This window comes from Carassius auratus, chromosome 15 (assembly GCF_003368295.1).
Source record: "Carassius auratus strain Wakin chromosome 15, ASM336829v1, whole genome shotgun sequence".
In the NCBI taxonomy this organism is placed as follows: Eukaryota; Metazoa; Chordata; class Actinopteri; order Cypriniformes; family Cyprinidae; genus Carassius; species Carassius auratus.
Window position 1 is genome coordinate 23,206,639 of NC_039257.1, and position 17,026 is coordinate 23,223,664.

General features: G+C 39.3%; 1 protein-coding gene across 9 annotated transcripts in view; it reads right to left on the bottom strand.

Moving 5' to 3' along the window:
• Positions 1-17,026, bottom strand: part of dock10 (dedicator of cytokinesis 10) — a 102,883-nt gene that overhangs the window by 18,776 nt on the left and 67,081 nt on the right. For 8 of the 9 annotated variants that reach the window (XM_026282959.1, XM_026282964.1, XM_026282962.1 and 5 more), the window contains exons 9-38: positions 15,649-15,734; positions 14,697-14,780; positions 14,434-14,586; positions 11,512-11,757; positions 11,301-11,423; positions 9,583-9,665; positions 9,355-9,477; positions 8,820-8,899; positions 8,505-8,692; positions 7,978-8,043; positions 7,795-7,887; positions 7,570-7,693; positions 7,326-7,447; positions 5,874-5,957; positions 5,692-5,784; positions 5,427-5,545; positions 5,259-5,328; positions 5,057-5,170; positions 4,901-4,972; positions 3,801-3,947; positions 3,487-3,570; positions 3,048-3,144; positions 2,917-2,949; positions 2,399-2,577; positions 2,188-2,304; positions 1,947-2,064; positions 1,102-1,223; positions 876-990; positions 689-755; positions 538-585 (exon numbers count right to left, since the gene is read on the bottom strand). In XM_026282959.1, coding sequence (XP_026138744.1) covers positions 538-585; positions 689-755; positions 876-990; positions 1,102-1,223; positions 1,947-2,064; positions 2,188-2,304; positions 2,399-2,577; positions 2,917-2,949; positions 3,048-3,144; positions 3,487-3,570; positions 3,801-3,947; positions 4,901-4,972; positions 5,057-5,170; positions 5,259-5,328; positions 5,427-5,545; positions 5,692-5,784; positions 5,874-5,957; positions 7,326-7,447; positions 7,570-7,693; positions 7,795-7,887; positions 7,978-8,043; positions 8,505-8,692; positions 8,820-8,899; positions 9,355-9,477; positions 9,583-9,665; positions 11,301-11,423; positions 11,512-11,757; positions 14,434-14,586; positions 14,697-14,780; positions 15,649-15,734 — 3,250 coding nt within the window. The remainder of the gene's footprint in view (positions 1-537; positions 586-688; positions 756-875; positions 991-1,101; positions 1,224-1,946; positions 2,065-2,187; positions 2,305-2,398; positions 2,578-2,916; positions 2,950-3,047; positions 3,145-3,486; positions 3,571-3,800; positions 3,948-4,900; positions 4,973-5,056; positions 5,171-5,258; positions 5,329-5,426; positions 5,546-5,691; positions 5,785-5,873; positions 5,958-7,325; positions 7,448-7,569; positions 7,694-7,794; positions 7,888-7,977; positions 8,044-8,504; positions 8,693-8,819; positions 8,900-9,354; positions 9,478-9,582; positions 9,666-11,300; positions 11,424-11,511; positions 11,758-14,433; positions 14,587-14,696; positions 14,781-15,648; positions 15,735-17,026) is intronic. The other variant, XM_026282958.1, reaches the window with a different exon arrangement.

The following is a 17,026-nucleotide window of genomic DNA, read 5'->3' on the forward strand; positions in this document are numbered from 1 at the left end:
ATGATTTGTTAATTGCATTCCATACATTTCACTTTCAATAAAACATTTGCAGTTGGTTTGTAAAAGGTGTTTTTATCCATGTTTTGGTCGCAACTGATTCAAGGTTTTGAAAAAGGACTGTGATTCAAGCAAGTTATATCCACTTTGCTTCAGCCACAAGGTACAATTTCTGCTGTATTACTTGATATTAGCTTACAGGATAAAAGTTCGCATTTATTTGACATATACTGCCAAAGCAGGAATGATCTATCATTTTCAGGCTTGATTTATTGAACTCTGGCTTGTAATAGTCAGACAAATTACACATAATACATTAGAATCGTGTTCTCTGTGATATGTTTATTTCAAAAAGCACTGGAATTCAATGGAAACGTGGTTTTGTGTATTCTCTAATTCTCCATCATTCATTCTCTCATTCCTGTTTACAAGCACATATACAATCAGAAGAGAAGAGAAGAGAAGAGAAGAGAAGAGAAGAGAAGAGAAGAGAAGAGAAGAGAAGAGAAGAGAAGAGAAGAGAAGAGAAAGAGATCTTACCTGGCAATGTGACGCTTTCCAAGGAACCGGAAGTGTTGGAGGCAGAGTCTGTTTAAAACAGAAGTAAGCAAAATAATGAAAACCCGCTAGGAGTTGATTCCTTGTTTCTTCTTCATTCCTCAGTATGGTGTTTATGAACAGAGTCACTCACTCCAGGATGTTGAAGAAGTCGCTGATCTCCTGGTGGATGGCTCGATGCCAGTATGAAACCAGCACCTCTGCAACACCAGAGCAGATCATCCTCACAACAGAGCATTGTGTTACAGCTCGCTACCGTATGAGATGTGGATGTGTGCAATAGACATGTTCCTTCAAGGTTCAGTCATTTAAAGTCTCACCCTCTGAAATGCTCTTCATGATGTGCAGGAAACACATGAGCAGACTTCTGGTCTCCGCTTGGTCCAGTTTGTCAAAGCGTGCACCGAACCCAATGAGAGACTGCGGCCTGGCAAACTGAACACAGTCATCACAATCAGTCTCTGGTTATATGAGACAAACCAGTCTTTCTTTCTGAGCGTCTGTTTTTGTTCTGTCAGTCAGTCCAAATGTCATGTGCTTGCTCACCTTTTCACATCCATCCATCTTCTCACTATTGCGGTCGCTGTTGCTGGGGTTCGACTCGATGCTGATGAGGGAACCTCTGGAGTCTGCATGGTTAGCGGTTGATACAGCCAATGAAGAAAAGGCTGGGGGAAAGAAACTCAATATATGTGACCCTGGAGCACAAGAAGTCTGAAGTCTCTGGGGTGTATTTGTAGCAATAGACAACAATACATTGGATGGGTCAAAATGATTCTTCTTTTATGCCAAAAATCATTAGGATATTAAGTAAAGATCATGTTCCTTGAATATATGTTCCTACCGTAAATATATCAAAACTTTAATTTGAAAGATTTGAACAACTTTAAAGATGATTTTCTCAATATTTAGATTTGTTTGCTCTCTCAGATTCCAGATTTTCTAATAGTTGTATCTCAGACAAATATCGTCCTCCGAACAAACCACACATCAATGGAGAACTTAACCTGATGGCAAGCAACCACTGAATCAATTAAAAATAGTTGATTTGTCAATGTTAATGACTTTGAAATAATATCACGTTTGCTATTAACTGCAATTATAGTCAAAAAAAAAAATATGGTGGAATTTCAACAAACCATCATTATGGTGATCAGTGTTTGCTTTAGTTAATTCTCTTTCAGAGATGTTTTAAATTCATCTGCTCTCTTGCAATCTGAGTATTTATTCAGCTTTCAGATAATTCAAAACAATTGACCCTTATGACTGTCTAAGGAGCTTTTATTTTGGGATGTTTCTTCTGTATAATGACAGTTTATGATGAAAAAACTCCAACCCCCCCCTAGCAGTCACTGAAACACATGCACACAGTCTAGAGAGCATCACTGTACCTGTGATGGAGTTGAGCACCTCCTTGGAGAAGGACGCATCCATCGAGTTCCCATGGCGTAAAACGTGGGTCACCTGACCTCCTAAACCCACCCCGACACAGAGGTCATCTCTGGAACCCTGAAAAGGAAATCTTATGACTTATTAGGCCTCAAGAACTGCTTTCGTTTTTTACTTTAGATGTGTACTGTTCCCTGACGTCCACTTCTAATGTTATCAAAAGTTGAGCTGACGGATGTGTACCTGGTCACTGGCCGTCAGACAGATTGGAAACAGATCTCGGAGGAAAAAGCGAGGCATGTTGTCAAGGATCAGACCATAAAGAGGCAGGTACAGAGAGGCTATCCGTGCCTGTTTCTCCTAAACACACAACACGGTTCAAATCAGTTCACAGACGAACATGAATGGTGCACAACGACTGTATACTTCAAGTGTTCTCAGTCTCAAAGTTCACCTTTGTGGCATAGCGGGAGTCCAGTGAGTGTTTAGCCATGAGGTTCTTGAGGCAGGCCAGGGCCAGGTGTCTCAGGTCCTGCTCGTCTTGTAAAGCGAGCCCCAGCTCTCTCAACAACACTCCTGTGAGGAAATGTTTCCTGCAGAACTCCTCCGTCAGAATATACTCTGGAAAGTCCACTGAGAAATCAGACAGAGCGAGAAACCACGTAACCGACCGTTGCCCGTTCTTGACACTCCAGAACACGTTTGGATAAATGAGTCTTTTGGGAACTTCTGCTTGCGCGTCATTAAATTGTAAAGCACATCTTGATCCTGATTATCCTTGTAGCACAAGTTAATTTATTCCTCGTGCTGTAAAACTGCTGAGAGACTAGTCGACTAAAGAGAAGAGCGGCTGCTACTCGATTATGACTTTGATTATCAACCAGACTAAAAAACAGCATTAAACTTCCTCAGAAAACTGTGCCACAGCATTGAGGAATAAAATAAGTTCAGTAAAAAACACTTAATAGTTACCCAGAGCACTTTGGGTTTCCGGCGATGCCTTGTCTGACAGAGAGAAATGAGACAGACAGAATACATCAGGGGGTGTGGCCTATAGTATGCTAATTAATCAGGAAGTCATGTGATTGAGACACATCTCTGACCTGTGATTCGTGCAGACGGGACGGGAAGACTCAGAGGGACATAGTGCTCATAGTTACACACTTCCCTAATGAACTCAAACTTCAGCTCACACAGCGTCTGGAAAAACAACACACACACACACACGCGGTGCAACACAGAGACAGTCAGTGAGCTAGACAAAACACACATAAATGATACATAAACCCATGTCAGCCATTACATAAGTAAAGATCTTTTTAATGTGTAGTGTCTTGGTTTTAATGCTAAAGCCGTGATCACACTAGACTTTGAGCATGCATCTTCTCACAACCAACAGGATGTGATGTCACAATCTTGGGCTTGTGTTTCCACAAATCTGAAGCTTTGACATTTGCGTCATCAAGAGGTCATCAATCGATTCCTCTAGTAGTGTTCACACATGCTCACGTCCAGCGTTAACTTATTCAGAGATTCAGGTACCTTATTGTCACCGGCTGTGATCATGTTTGTGTAGTTGCTGATCAGTTTGAAGGTGAATCCTCGGTCCATGAATGTGAAGCACCGCTGAGGACGGGACATGCATTTATTGAATTAATCACTGAAACAAGTTTATAACATTATTATGAACAGGGAGACTCTGTTGAATTTCAAATGCATCCACACACAAAATACATAAACCTATTTATGTGCTTTAAAAACAGTCCTGCATCTAATTTAATTATTTACTTCATTGTGCACACATGTACAACATTTATAAGTCTTGATTATCTGAGTCGTCATGTGCCGTTCCTGACCTTCACAAAGACAGCTATGGCCATATTAGCGCTGCGTGTCTCCTCTGCCAGCTCTTTGTTCTTCCAGAAGATGTGATCGGACATGGACATGATCAGGGTCTCCAGTCGACTCTGGAAGGTGCCGGGAAACCGCTGCGGTCGAGGAAGCTGAGCAAACACACGTGTCACACATTTCTTATTAAAGGAACCGCGAGAAAGACACAGAAGCAGTTGCACTTGATGTTGATGAGACTGCAGAAAAACATCTTTCATTTATTCGGTTTTTATTCTGATTTGTTGGCTGTTTAAGGAAAACGGTAAAGATGATCACAGCTTGTGAACAGGGCAAATATTACGGGTTTAGCAGCTATAAATGAGATTCTTTGGAAAGCAAAGTCTGAGTATTTACAGTAATACAGAGTTAAGGACTGTAATGCGCATTTAAAGCAAACCCAGGTTCATTTGTAAACTCTTATCTAAATAACTAAAAAGCAAAGAAAGTACTAATCTTGTATCTGGTGTAATTTTACATTTAACTTAATCTCAAAAGCTTATATAAAATCAAACCAAGAGTTGATGACATTTTAGTTTGTGGACCATTTCCAACTATTAGCTACAACCTTTACCTTAATAAACTCCTAATTACTGCTTATTGATAGATAAATAAGTTTATGTATAGAGTTTAAGGATTAAGGGATCTGACACATGGCAATGCAGAACGAGGCATTAAGATGTGCTTTATTAGTACTAATATTCACTGTATTTGATGTCAAATCATTTTATATTTTCAAACGTTTTAAATTCATTTTAAATAAGGTTGTTTTTTTAAATCATTTTCAAAGTTTTTAAATTGCTTGTTTTATTTTTGAAATTATTTTTCTTCATGATTATTACTTTCTTTTATGTAAAGCACTTTGAATTACCATTGTGTATGAAATGTGCTATAGAAATAAACTTGCCTTGCCTTGCCTAATAAACAGCCAGTAATATGCATACTCATAAACGAAGAAGAATTAGTCCTCAGACTTCATTATAAGTCATTATTTTAGACTGAGCGACTACTGTTAAAATCACACACACACACACACACATGAATTGATGTCTGCTGACTCAGTATTTACCGTAAGCTTATCTGAGTCCAGCAGATGCTGCGCCATCGACTTGACTATGATCTCCAGAAAGAACCAGGAGAACTGCAGAAAACCCAGCAGATGTCAGTCGACAGGCTTTAAACAGTCGGAGACTTCTGTGAGAGGGAGAGGGTGATGTGAGCTCACCTTGAGGATATTGCGTATGACCGACTGGTCGTTGCTCTTCAGGTCAGAGGTCATGCCCTTGGCCAGCTCTTCATGAACCGTTCTGAAGCCACACGCTTCAGTCTTGAAGACAAACTGGTTAAACCAAAGAGAAACACAGACGTGTCCCACACACATGCCACATGTTTCCTCAAGAACAAAAACATGACTTTTTTTTGTGTACCTTTATGTAAGAGTGCAAATAGTGGGCCAGGTTCTCCTCGTGGCACTTAGCTAAGATGTGCACCAGGACCCTGATGGAAACAGGTTAAATGTGATGTTAAAGAGAGACTCAGATCTGCCATGTTGATTGAGTTGAGTGTGTTCAGAAGAGCGAGCGATGGGCCTGTACCTGCTGGTGCTGCTGGACACCTCGTCCGTGTCGTTCTGAGTGAGCACTTTAAAGAGCTGGTTGAAGATCACAGGAAGGAAGCGGATTATGACATGAATCCTCTCCATACTCAGGAGGCCCTGAGAAGACGAAAAAGAGCTACATCAGCTACATGTCTGTCTCTAGATAATATATGTATGAATGTGTATAAAATGGGTTGGATTTGTAGTTATAGCTCAGTTTCGATGCCCCAGACCTCACAGATTCAGGCCCTGGATGCACTCACTTTAAGGCAGTTGAGGAAGTTTGAGGTAGGAGCTTGAGAGAGGTCTGCCTCTCGTTTCTGGCACTGCTGGAAGAAGCGGTTTAGATGGGGGTCCTGCACACAAAAAACAGGGGAATTATGAAATCACAAAACATGAGCAAGATAACTGTACATTTTAATCTGAGACTGTGGCTCTTTTTAACCTGAGTATAAACTGTAGACAGCACCAAGGTGGACACTTTGAAGATGGGCTTGCCCCCATCGACCCACTTCACATCCGAGCCATTCTGCAAGATAAAAATGAAAAACAAACTATTGTAATATTTTGCATGTGATTTATCATTATTTGTCTTTGGGTCTCCTGTTTTAAGACTTTTTTTTACAGATTAAATTCTTATATAACATCAACATGTATTGTGTTACAGAAACACAGACTACTGTATGTCACAGTCTTGGACTTCCGTTCTCCTGTTCCCTTTGAGCTTTCCTTATTTGGTCATTTTCCTATTCTTGTTTAGTTAATTGATTACTCCTCACCTGTTTCTGTTCTTCTGATTACTTCCCTTGTCTTTATAAACCCGGTCTCTTTAGTTCATGTTTGTCGGTCCTTAAAGTATTAAAGTGTTGAGTAATATGTAAGGTTATGTATGTGTTTGTGCTTCACCCTTGTGATCATTAAAATCTGCTCCTTTTGGATTTTCATCACGCACTTGTTACACTTTAAGGGCCCTTTCACACCAAAAGTTACATTTAATAAGCCTCTGGCCGAAAGAAAGTGACTCAACACTGGGACAGGACAGCTGTCAGTGAATAAATGGGAAAACAAAGTAACTGGTATTACTTATTTGCCAAAGTAACTCAGATATTTAATTGTAAATTTTAAAGTACTGCATTACTTTTGTCACAAATCAACCCTCTCAGAGGGAACCATCACTAGAATACTGTTCTACGGACTTCATTTCCCCTCACCCCGTGATGACTGAGACTGATCACCTGCACAGGTACAAATCATTATCTTGACTGTTTAATCAGTGCCTACCCTACCCTCTGTGTGAAGTCTTGTTTTGCTTCTGCTGACCCTTCTGAGTGTTAACCCCTTGTTTGTTTACCTGTTGTCTATCTGGATTGTTTATACCCTTCTGATCGCTCTCTGCCTTCCTCTTTGACCTTGCTTGTGTATTGGTTTGATCTATTCTCTGTTTGCCGCCTGCCCCGACCCCTGCTTGGACTCAGGTTATGAATCGGTCTTACCTAATTACCCTTGAATTGATTGAACTTTGCCTGTCTGAGTCGTACTGTTTGTTAATAAAGCTGCACATGGATCCCAACGTCACTGAATCATCATTACAACTTTACTCACGTTACTTGCAATGCATTACTGTTGACAGGTTTTAGGATGGATATAAATGTACATGACATACGTTTATTACAGTATTGGCTAGAAGACTTTTTTTTTTTTTTTTTGCAATTTGCTATCACTCTATTAGAAATATGTTATATAACAAAAAGTATAGAGATATAAATGTAATTTTTTTTTTTTGCTACAGATTTATGATGTTAATAATCAGTCACTTCTACTGTATGTCTTCATCCTTATTAAATCTCCGTCTTCATCATCATGCTTCATACATCATACTCTGGATTCCTGCACTCACTTTGGTGGATGAGGGCTCTTTAATGTGTAGATATCCACCAGGCAAATTGCATGAGACTGGAATACTGAAATCCTGAGAGGAAAGACGTCCATCCTTCAGAAGAGGCAGCCACGCATAGCCCACTGTAACACACACACACACTATCAGAGCACTGTACAGCACAACACACACATACACACACTATCAGAGCACTACACACACACACACACACACACAGCAAAGGATAATGTGCATTTGCACACACCTGGAGTCTCAAGAGCCTCTTTCTTCTTAGAGCTGGTCTTGGCATTGATGTCACAGGTCACATGATAGAAGGAGAAGAGTATGTGGTGTTTCTCATGAAGATGTGTGGGCAGCTCAATCTTCACCTGATCAAGCATATCACAACAAACGGTAAAAGACCCATAACCTTCATCTTAATGTAACCTACAACAGCTGATAAAGCACTTGAAAAGAACATTTTGCAAACCTCATCACAAAAGTCTGGGTTCTGTGAGTGATGCAGAACTGTGGAACAGGCCGTCGTGGTAAAAACTGGACCTCCTGGCTTTCCATAGATGCACTGTGGAAATGCATTCACAGCATTTATATTCACGAGTCAAATTTTAAAGCAGATGTGGATGGAAACTGATGGAAACTTGTGTTACGTTACCTTAAGTGGCTTGGCATGTTCTTCATCAGAGCTTCTGAACTCCACGTAAACGGCTATGTTTCGAGCCTAAGAACAGACACAGCATGACTGTACACTGCACGTTAACAAATGAGGACTGAAACAATATAAACTGAGCACATCTCAAGCAACTTCAGCATGACCAGTCACTCCACAGCTGCCGGTCAGAAGTTAAAATTAGCTGCTTATTAAAAGTAAGATAGCTATTAAGTTTAGGTATGGAGTGGATTAAGGGATCTAAAATATGATCATGCAGAAGAAGGCATTAATATGTGTTTTATAGCTGATATGCTAGTAATATGCATGCTAATACACAACTAGATAATAGTGAGAACTGGTTCCTAAACTAAAGTGCTACTTATATTCTTCAGAAAGTCTTGTTTGTCTAGTTTGGACAGCATTTGAAGCCCTCTGTTGGTCTGACATGGGCAAGTTTATGCAATTTCGATCCATTCAGATTTCACAGCATTTGTGAGTCTGAAGGTCCAGTGTGAATGTGTCTTCCTCACCTTCGCGAAGCTCTTCTGGCTGTCATACTTGAGGTGTTTGGGGTAGATGTAGATGTGATTCTTGTAGACTCTGTAAGGCTGGGTAAACTTAGAAGAGTCCTGCAGGAACTCGTCCACCTCCACCGTCGGAGCGTGAAGAGCGCAGTCCTCGAACGGCTTCAGAGCCACATACGAGGACGTCACACAGTCTGAGGAACATGTGCATGCATGATGATGAGTGTGTGCCACACAACAGCGCTTAAAACTCAACATTTATGAGTAAAATTGCATCAAATTGGCCTCAAATGCGAGGGTTGTGGTGTTAGTTGGACGTACTGGGACACTCCATGGGAACACAGTCCACGTTTATTTCAAGGTTTCCAGGGATGATCTGGAGTTTGCTGGCCTTCTCTGCCCTGTAAATACACTTGATTTTACTGAGGTGATTTATGATGACGTGAGATTTGTAACCCTGGAATCCAAGAGCAGTCTTAATAGACAACAATACATTGCATGCATCAAAATTATACATTTTTATTTAATGCCAAAAATCATTAGGATGTTACGTAAAGATCATGTTCCATGAAGATATTTAGTAAATATCTAAGCATAAATACATCAAAACTAAATTTTTGATTAGTAATATGCATTGCTAAGGACTTCATTTAGATAACTTTAAAGACGATTTTCTGAATATTTTATTTTTTTTGGCACTCTTAGATTCCAGATTTTCAAATAGTTGTATCTCAGACAAATATTGTCCTCCGAACAAACCACACATCAGTGGAAAACAAGCTTTCAGATGATTTACACATCTCAGTTTAAACTGGTTTGGTGTTCCAGGGCCACACGTGTGTGATTTCGTCTGTACCTCCTGTACTCTGTGATGAGCTTGATGAGGTCTTCTGTGGAAATCTTGTTGCTCTCTTGTTTGAAGAGAGGAGAGAAGCGACTTTCCCTGTCCACTGTTCCCTGGTTGTCCTTAAATACTGACCTGGAATATACAGAAGGAAGAGATGCTTTAATAGTGCCAGAGCTTGTATTTGTTGAGTGTTTGATCCAGTATAGCTGAAGCACCAGAGATTTAGGATCCCCTTACCTTATAGACCAGGCGAAAGGCATGCGGTACTTTCCAAGTTTGCTACAGAACTGTTTATTGGATTTCAACATCTTTTGCACAGTCTGGATGGAACAAGCAGAGAAACTGGAGTTCAGTGTATTTGATTCCAGAAGGGACAACGCATTGCAGAATAAAGGTCAATTATGTGTAAAATAATGCTTTTTTAAACCAAACATTAAGACGTTAGACTGCTCCCCAAAAAACACAATTAAGCCTAGAAAAAAAGTGGTCAACCAGCCTTTTAAAGGTTACTAAAACAACTGGACTTTGAGTTTGTTTTCTCTCCTCATGTGTTCATTGACCTAGTTTCCCCATTCTTCCCTTGATTATGTTGGTCAGTTCACCTGTGTCTGGTTAATTCAGCCTTTTTCCTCGTTTGCCCGTGTGTTTAAGTTCCTGTGTGTTCAGTTCTAGTTTGTCGGGTCTCGTCTATGGTATACGTGTGTCACCAGCCGGTGTCCTGACATTTATCCTACATGTCAGATTTTCCTACCAGGGTTTACTGCGCATGAGCACATCAGTATCGCCTCCTTTTTCTCATGCTAAACAATGATTTTTAATGGATCTGCATTACTGTAAGGGTAGGTTTAGGGTTGGGGTACGTGTAGACATCAATAAACCATAACTTTACAGATGCAGTTTTTGTTGTTGAATTGTACTACCCCCGGTTTATTGGGAGGTAAAACAGAGCAACGGCCTGTATGTGGATTAATTAAAGACTGTGTACCCACAACCTTCCTCTCCGTGAGTTTTCATTCGACACAGTTACGTGAAAACTATTTTCTGATAATTTTATCTTTGAAGTTTATTTTTAATTAAAAGTGTTTTCTCCCAACATTAAGAACATTCATTAAGTACAAATGTTTTCTCCTAAGGACATTTTTAAGTAAAAATAACGGTATGCGGACATTCAAAGAATGTGGTTTCTCAACGTTTTATCCAATATTATATTAAGTGATAAGATCATTCTATAAACAGTACTTTAAGAACATTTAAGAACTTAGGGCCCTATTTTAACGATCTAAACACAAAAAGTGTAAAGCGCACGGCGCAGGTGCACTCAGGGCGTGTCTAAATCCACTTTTGCCATTTTACAGACGGTAAAATGACGTAAATATTTATAGATATTTAATTAGCCTACACAAATTCTTATGCATTGCATTGCAATCCTTTAATTTGTAATATTTGTCATGTTTGTGTGCTACTGTGCGTCCCTGTGTTTAATAAGCAGCGCGTGCACTCTTTAAATAACAAAGAAAAAACATTGCTCCTTAAAATAGCAATGCACCAGAAATGTGCCTGAAGACACCTCTTTTTTAGACCAGCACGCCCATGGGCGCACAAATGAGCGCAAATGCATTTGCTAATTAAACGACGTGGTGCTGGACGGGAAAATGCGAACGGTGTCGGACTGAAACTAGCAAACACACTTGTTCTGCGCCTTGCGATTTTTACAAATCATTGGAGAACATTTCCTGTTAGCTAGGACTGCTGCAATTATGGACCAACTCATATTAATGTCGATGCATTTAGAAAGCCATGCCGTTAACATTACTGTTGGTGTAATGGTCAGGTGTCCCAATACTTTTGTCCCTACAGTTTATAAATATCTACATACACATTACATGACCTGTATGCATTTAGCAGACGCTTTTATTCAAAGCACTTTATGATGTAAATTCATTGAAATGACAAACCTTGCTGGAATCTGTGTTTTTGATGTAGGGTTCTGCACCGCTGGAAATATTTCCCGTCAACACTTTCTCCACCCGTGCCACCATCACGATGTCTGTGTGTGGGTTCGTAATGGAAAAAATCGCCTGCAGAATGATCAACCACATACACACATGAACACAGATCCCTCCTCTGAAGATCCACCTCCGTATCAAAGGGCTCCTGCACTCTTACCTGTTTGGGGAAGCGCAGCCAGTTCTCCAGCTCCGGGCTCAGCTGGCAGTCCTCGCTCTTCTTCTCCACCGGTGAGCTCAGGCCATTTTCCTGCGGAGCACCATCCGAGCCGTGATCTCCTGCACTAGCAGAGCCACTGAGCATCTGCCGCACCACCTCGTGGTTTAGGTCCACATGGAAGTCAGCGGAAACCTTCCTGCCCTCACGGATGTCCAGCAGAGACACCGACACGAAGAAAGGCTCGATCTGAGGAGGGACAGCAGTCATTCAGCAAACACATGTGACCCTGGACCACAAAACCAATTATAAGGGTCAATGTTTTGGGGGGAAACTGAGAAAGCTGAATACATAAGCTTTCATTGATGTGTGGTTTGTTAGGAGGACAGTATTCAGTTGAGATGTGTAAAAAAAAATTTAATGTCCTTTAAAGGTGTTCAAAGAAATTCATAGCAATGCATATTACTAAACAAACATGAAGTTTTGATATATTAATGTTAGGACATTTACAAAATATCTTCATGGAACATGATCTTTACTTAATATCCTAATGATTTTTAGCATCAACGAAAAATTTATAATTTTGAAATTGGTTACTCCTACACATATCCCTGTGCTACTGGTTTTGTGCTCCAGGGTCAGATATAAGGAGATTAATAAATGATACACTATATACAGCTGAGGGTATATGTTTGCACACCCTTCTTGTGTCCTACATTTCTAAAGCCTTTTGTAAACTTTATAGTAATATACATACATATATCCCTCTATATAAGATATTTAAGTATTTCCCAGAAGACAGAATAATAACGATTTATTTGATCTTCGTTTACAAAAGTTTGCATTCTCTTGTATCTTTCTCGAGCAACAAGCAAATGCAAGTTTTTGTAAAAGTTGATTCCCTCAGTTGCTTTAGATGAGAAAAGCAGGATCTCAACTTCTGTAGGCATCGATGAGACAAGAACAATAATCACAGACACTGATCAAGGGGATGTAAACTTTTGAACAGGATCATCTGTGTAAATGCAGTAATTATTTTTGTCTTGCACAATATACATGAAAAATGAAATACAAAATATATTAAATGAAAGTAGTACACTGCAAATTATATTTTCTTAGTAGTTTCATTTTGTTTTTGTCTTCTCCTGTACAAATCAAGATACATGAGAAGCAACATGATTTAAGATATTTAGGCTTGTTTTTCAATAAAAAGTAAGCGAGTTTATACTTAAAGGGTTAGTTCACCCAAATAGCAAAATTATGTCATTAATAACTCACCCTTATGCTGTTCCAAACATGTAAGACCTCCTTTTATCTCCAGAACACAGTTTAAGATATTTCAGATTTAGTCCGAGAGCTCTCAGTCCCTCCATTGAAGCTGTGTGTACGGTATACTGTCCATGTCCAGAAAGGTAAGAAAAACATCATCAAAGTAGTCCATTAGACATCAGAGGGTCCGTTAGAATATTTTGAAGCATCAAAAATACATTTTGTTCCAAAAATAGCAAAAACTACAACTTTATTCAGCATTGTCTTCTCTTCCATGTCTGTGTTAGAGAGTTCAAAACACAACAGTTTGTGATATCTGGTTCGTGAATGAATCATTCGATGTAACCGGATCTTTTTGAACCAGTTCACCAAATCGAACTGAATCATTTGAAATGGTTCGAGTCTCCAATAAGCATTAAGAGAACTGAAGATGAACACAGAGCCGAGCCAGATAACCGACACACAGAGCGTCTGAACCGAACTGATTCTTTTGGTGATTGATTCTGAACTGATTATGTGCTAGTGTTATGAGCGCGGGTAAACCGAAGGCTTGAATCCGGGCAATCATCGCCGATGACGCCATTACTTCGAGCGCAAAAGAATCGGTTTATTGAATCGAACTGTCTGAAAGAACTACTGGTGATACGAAAACTGTTTAATCAAACTTTTGTTCGTTATCTGGCTCGGCTCGGTGTTCATCTTCAGTTCTCTCTTCACAGCAGTTCAGTCAGTGTACTGTTTGAGTACATGAATTACTCCGGGATATTGGTTTGTTTGAACTTAGAGGGAGTGTCAGCCACATTAAAAAAGTTAACAGCTTAAGTCATTTGTGGATTAATGCATATTAGAGATGAGAACCGTTTAAAACGATTCAGTTCGATTTGGGGAACTGGTTCAAAAAGATCCGGTTACAACGAGTGATTCGTTCATGAACCGAATATCACAAACTGCTTGTTTTGAACTCTCTCACAACAGACACGGAAGAGAAGACAATGCTGAATAAAGTCGTAGTTTTTGCTATTTTTACACCAAAATGTATTTTCGATGCTTCAACAAATTCTAACGGACCCTCTGATGTCACATGGACTACTTTGATGATGTTTTTCTTACCTTTCTGGACATCGACAGTATACCGTACACACAGCTTCAATGGAGGGACTGAGAGCTCTCGGACTAAATCTAAAATATCTTAAACTGTGTCTGAAGATAAACGGAGGTCTCACAGGTTTGGAACGACATGAGGGTGAGTTATTAATGACATCATTAAGATTTTTGGGTGAATTATCCCTTTAATAAAAAATCATTTATCCATGGAGAAAGAAAAAAAAAACCATATTTTTTAAAACATGAAAAAGCTATTTTCTTAAGAAATTTGTTTATCAAGTAAATGTCATAATAATGTCAAGTAAAGTCATGATTAGAGAATGTAAGATATTTAACAGAAAAATAAAATGCTAAGAAATATATATATATATATATATATATATATATATTTCATAATGTCCTACATTAAAAACAAAATGCATTGTTTAATGAAATCTGTTCTTTTGAATGATAAAGATTCTGCAAGGAGTATGCAAACAAATATATGTGCTACTGAACTATTGTATTTCTCTGAATGAATGTTCTGTTGTGATAGAGGACATGAGCTCGTACGTTAGTCACAGGCTCGGTCTCGGCCTCGTTGACGCAGCCCTGCAGTGTGAGGTTGAGCGAGCAGCAGGAGATCATCAGTCTCTTCCCGAGCCTCTCATCGAACGGCTGGACAGAAGCAGACTCCCCAAACTCTATCCTGGGGCTCCTCGAAACCTTCAACACAAAGCATGCGCTTCTCACACACCAAAATAACAACCACAGTGAAATGCCCTGCACAAACCCCCTCAAACAATACAATCTCTTCATGAAACAGAAAGACGTACTGGGATATCAGGATCCAGAGAGAACAGGTTGAGTCTTTCCTCTCGTCTGGCAGCTCTGGCTGATTCCTCTGTCTCAGAAATATACTGAAACATCACAACATCAGTGTTAGTCATGAACAGTGCTCTATCACAGAATGTTAATGAGATGTTTATGTCTCTATTTGTTTGGCTGGAGGTGTTTTTAAGATTCTAAACAGTAAAAGAGTGACATTTACTGAAAGGATCATGAACTGCATTTATGCATATATTTACAGTCATATAATTTATATGTAATTTATATGCATGCATTTGTTTGATTTTATATGTACATGATAAATATACACCGTACACACAAATATTATGTGAACAAAACCTTTTTTTTTTGGATGCAATTAATCAATCGTTTGAAAATATATTATAATATATTAGTAAATTCATTTCAGGGGCAAGAAAATACATTTCAGTAGTTTTATTTAAGTTAAATACAAATGTGGATGGCCTAATAGAGAATAAAAATATTACTAATAATGGTTAATCAAATATATGAATGCATTTTCTTGGACTGAAATGTACAGAGGTCAAAATATATTTTTGAAAGCTTAAAAAAATAAAAAATAAATAAAACTAAATATATATATAGGGCCAAAATATATATTAGTAGAGAATACATAAATATATTATCAGACAATTTTTAGCTAATATATTTTGAAAAATATTTTATAAAATATAAAATATATAAATATATTTTATGAAATATATGTTATATTTTATAAAAATATATTATACTTTTAAATTTTTTTGATGCATGTGAACTTTCACTCACAATATTAGCAGGATCTTTCCTTTTTCTACGCTGTTTTTAGCCCTCTGATTTAATAACTGTTCAAAGGTGAATGCATCAAGGCCGTTTCCGTTTTTTTCAGAAGGAGGATGTAATGATTGCTTCTCTAAGATGTAACAACACATTAATTACCTTGGCCAGCTCAGGGTGGATTCCGTTTTCAGTTGTTTCCTCATTTTTTTGAACAGGGACATGATTCGATGATGCATCAATGATCTCTGAGCAACAACAAAAACACATTTCAGCTGAAAATGCAATTAACAAAAGCTCAATAAAATTATATAGTGATGGTCACAGATTGGATTCACAGATTGGTCACATGGATTTTGATCACACTTCATGTGTGTTTCTGTATCAGGTGATCACTTTAATCAGACTGAATATGCTTTTTTTAGTACCAGCTAAGTATGAGAAGGATTCTGTCCCAAATTCAGCCTCTGTGGCCCTCTCCTACCACCACCAGAGGGAACCATCACCAGAGTACTAACCGGCCTTTTCAGACTTCACTTCCCACAATACCCCATGCCTGAGACTGATCATCTGAATAGGTGTTTCCCATTGCACATGGATCCTAACACCACTGTCTCCTCGTTACAGAAGACTTCCCCTTAGTGTTTTGAGAGCCTGGATGCTAGGTTATTGTGAAGTCGAATCTGGTGAAGACCAGTGACCATCGTGCCTTTCTGTGAATGAGTCTTATTGTCTGATTTCAGATATTGCAGATTGCGGTGATCGGTGAGTAAAGTAAAGAGGTGTTTGGATCCCTCGAGCCAGTGATGCCACTTCTCAAAAGTGATCTTCATTGCAAGAAGTTCTCGATGGCCCACATCATAATTTTGTTCGATGGGATTGAGCTTGCGGGAGCAAAATCTTGATGTTGTCAATAGAAAAGAGCTTGCAGGAGTAAAAGCATGATGTCTTCAATATAAACAATGACCCAGCGATTTAACATGCCTCTGAACACATTGTTGCTGAAGGCCTGGAACACTGAAGGGCTGTTGGCAAGCCCGAAAGGCACAACAACATACTCATAGTGCCCAGTTGTTGTAGAGAAAGCAGTCTTCCATTCATCACCCTCACAGATGCAAATGAGATCGTATGCACTGCGAAGTTTCAGCTTGGTGAAGTATCTTGCCTTTTGGAGCTGTTCCAGGGCTACAGGGACTAGTCCCCCCTTCCTCAAATCTTACCCTGGAGGTCCAATGCACTGCAGAGTTTAGCTCCATCCCTGGTCAAAGTCACCTGCCTGTGATTTCCTAATGATTCCAAAGACATTGATTGGCATTGATTAGCATGCTCAGGTGTGTTTGATTAGGGTTAGCGCTAAACTCTGCCGGAAAGTGGATCTCGAGGTCCTGATTTGAGGATCCCTGGACTAGAGGAAAGGGGTAGTGAAACATGATAGTGATGTCATTGAGTCCTCGGGAATCGATGCAGGGACGAAGACCTCCATCTTTCTTTTTGACAAAGAAGAACCCAGCACAGGCAAGTGATGTGGATGGTCTAATAA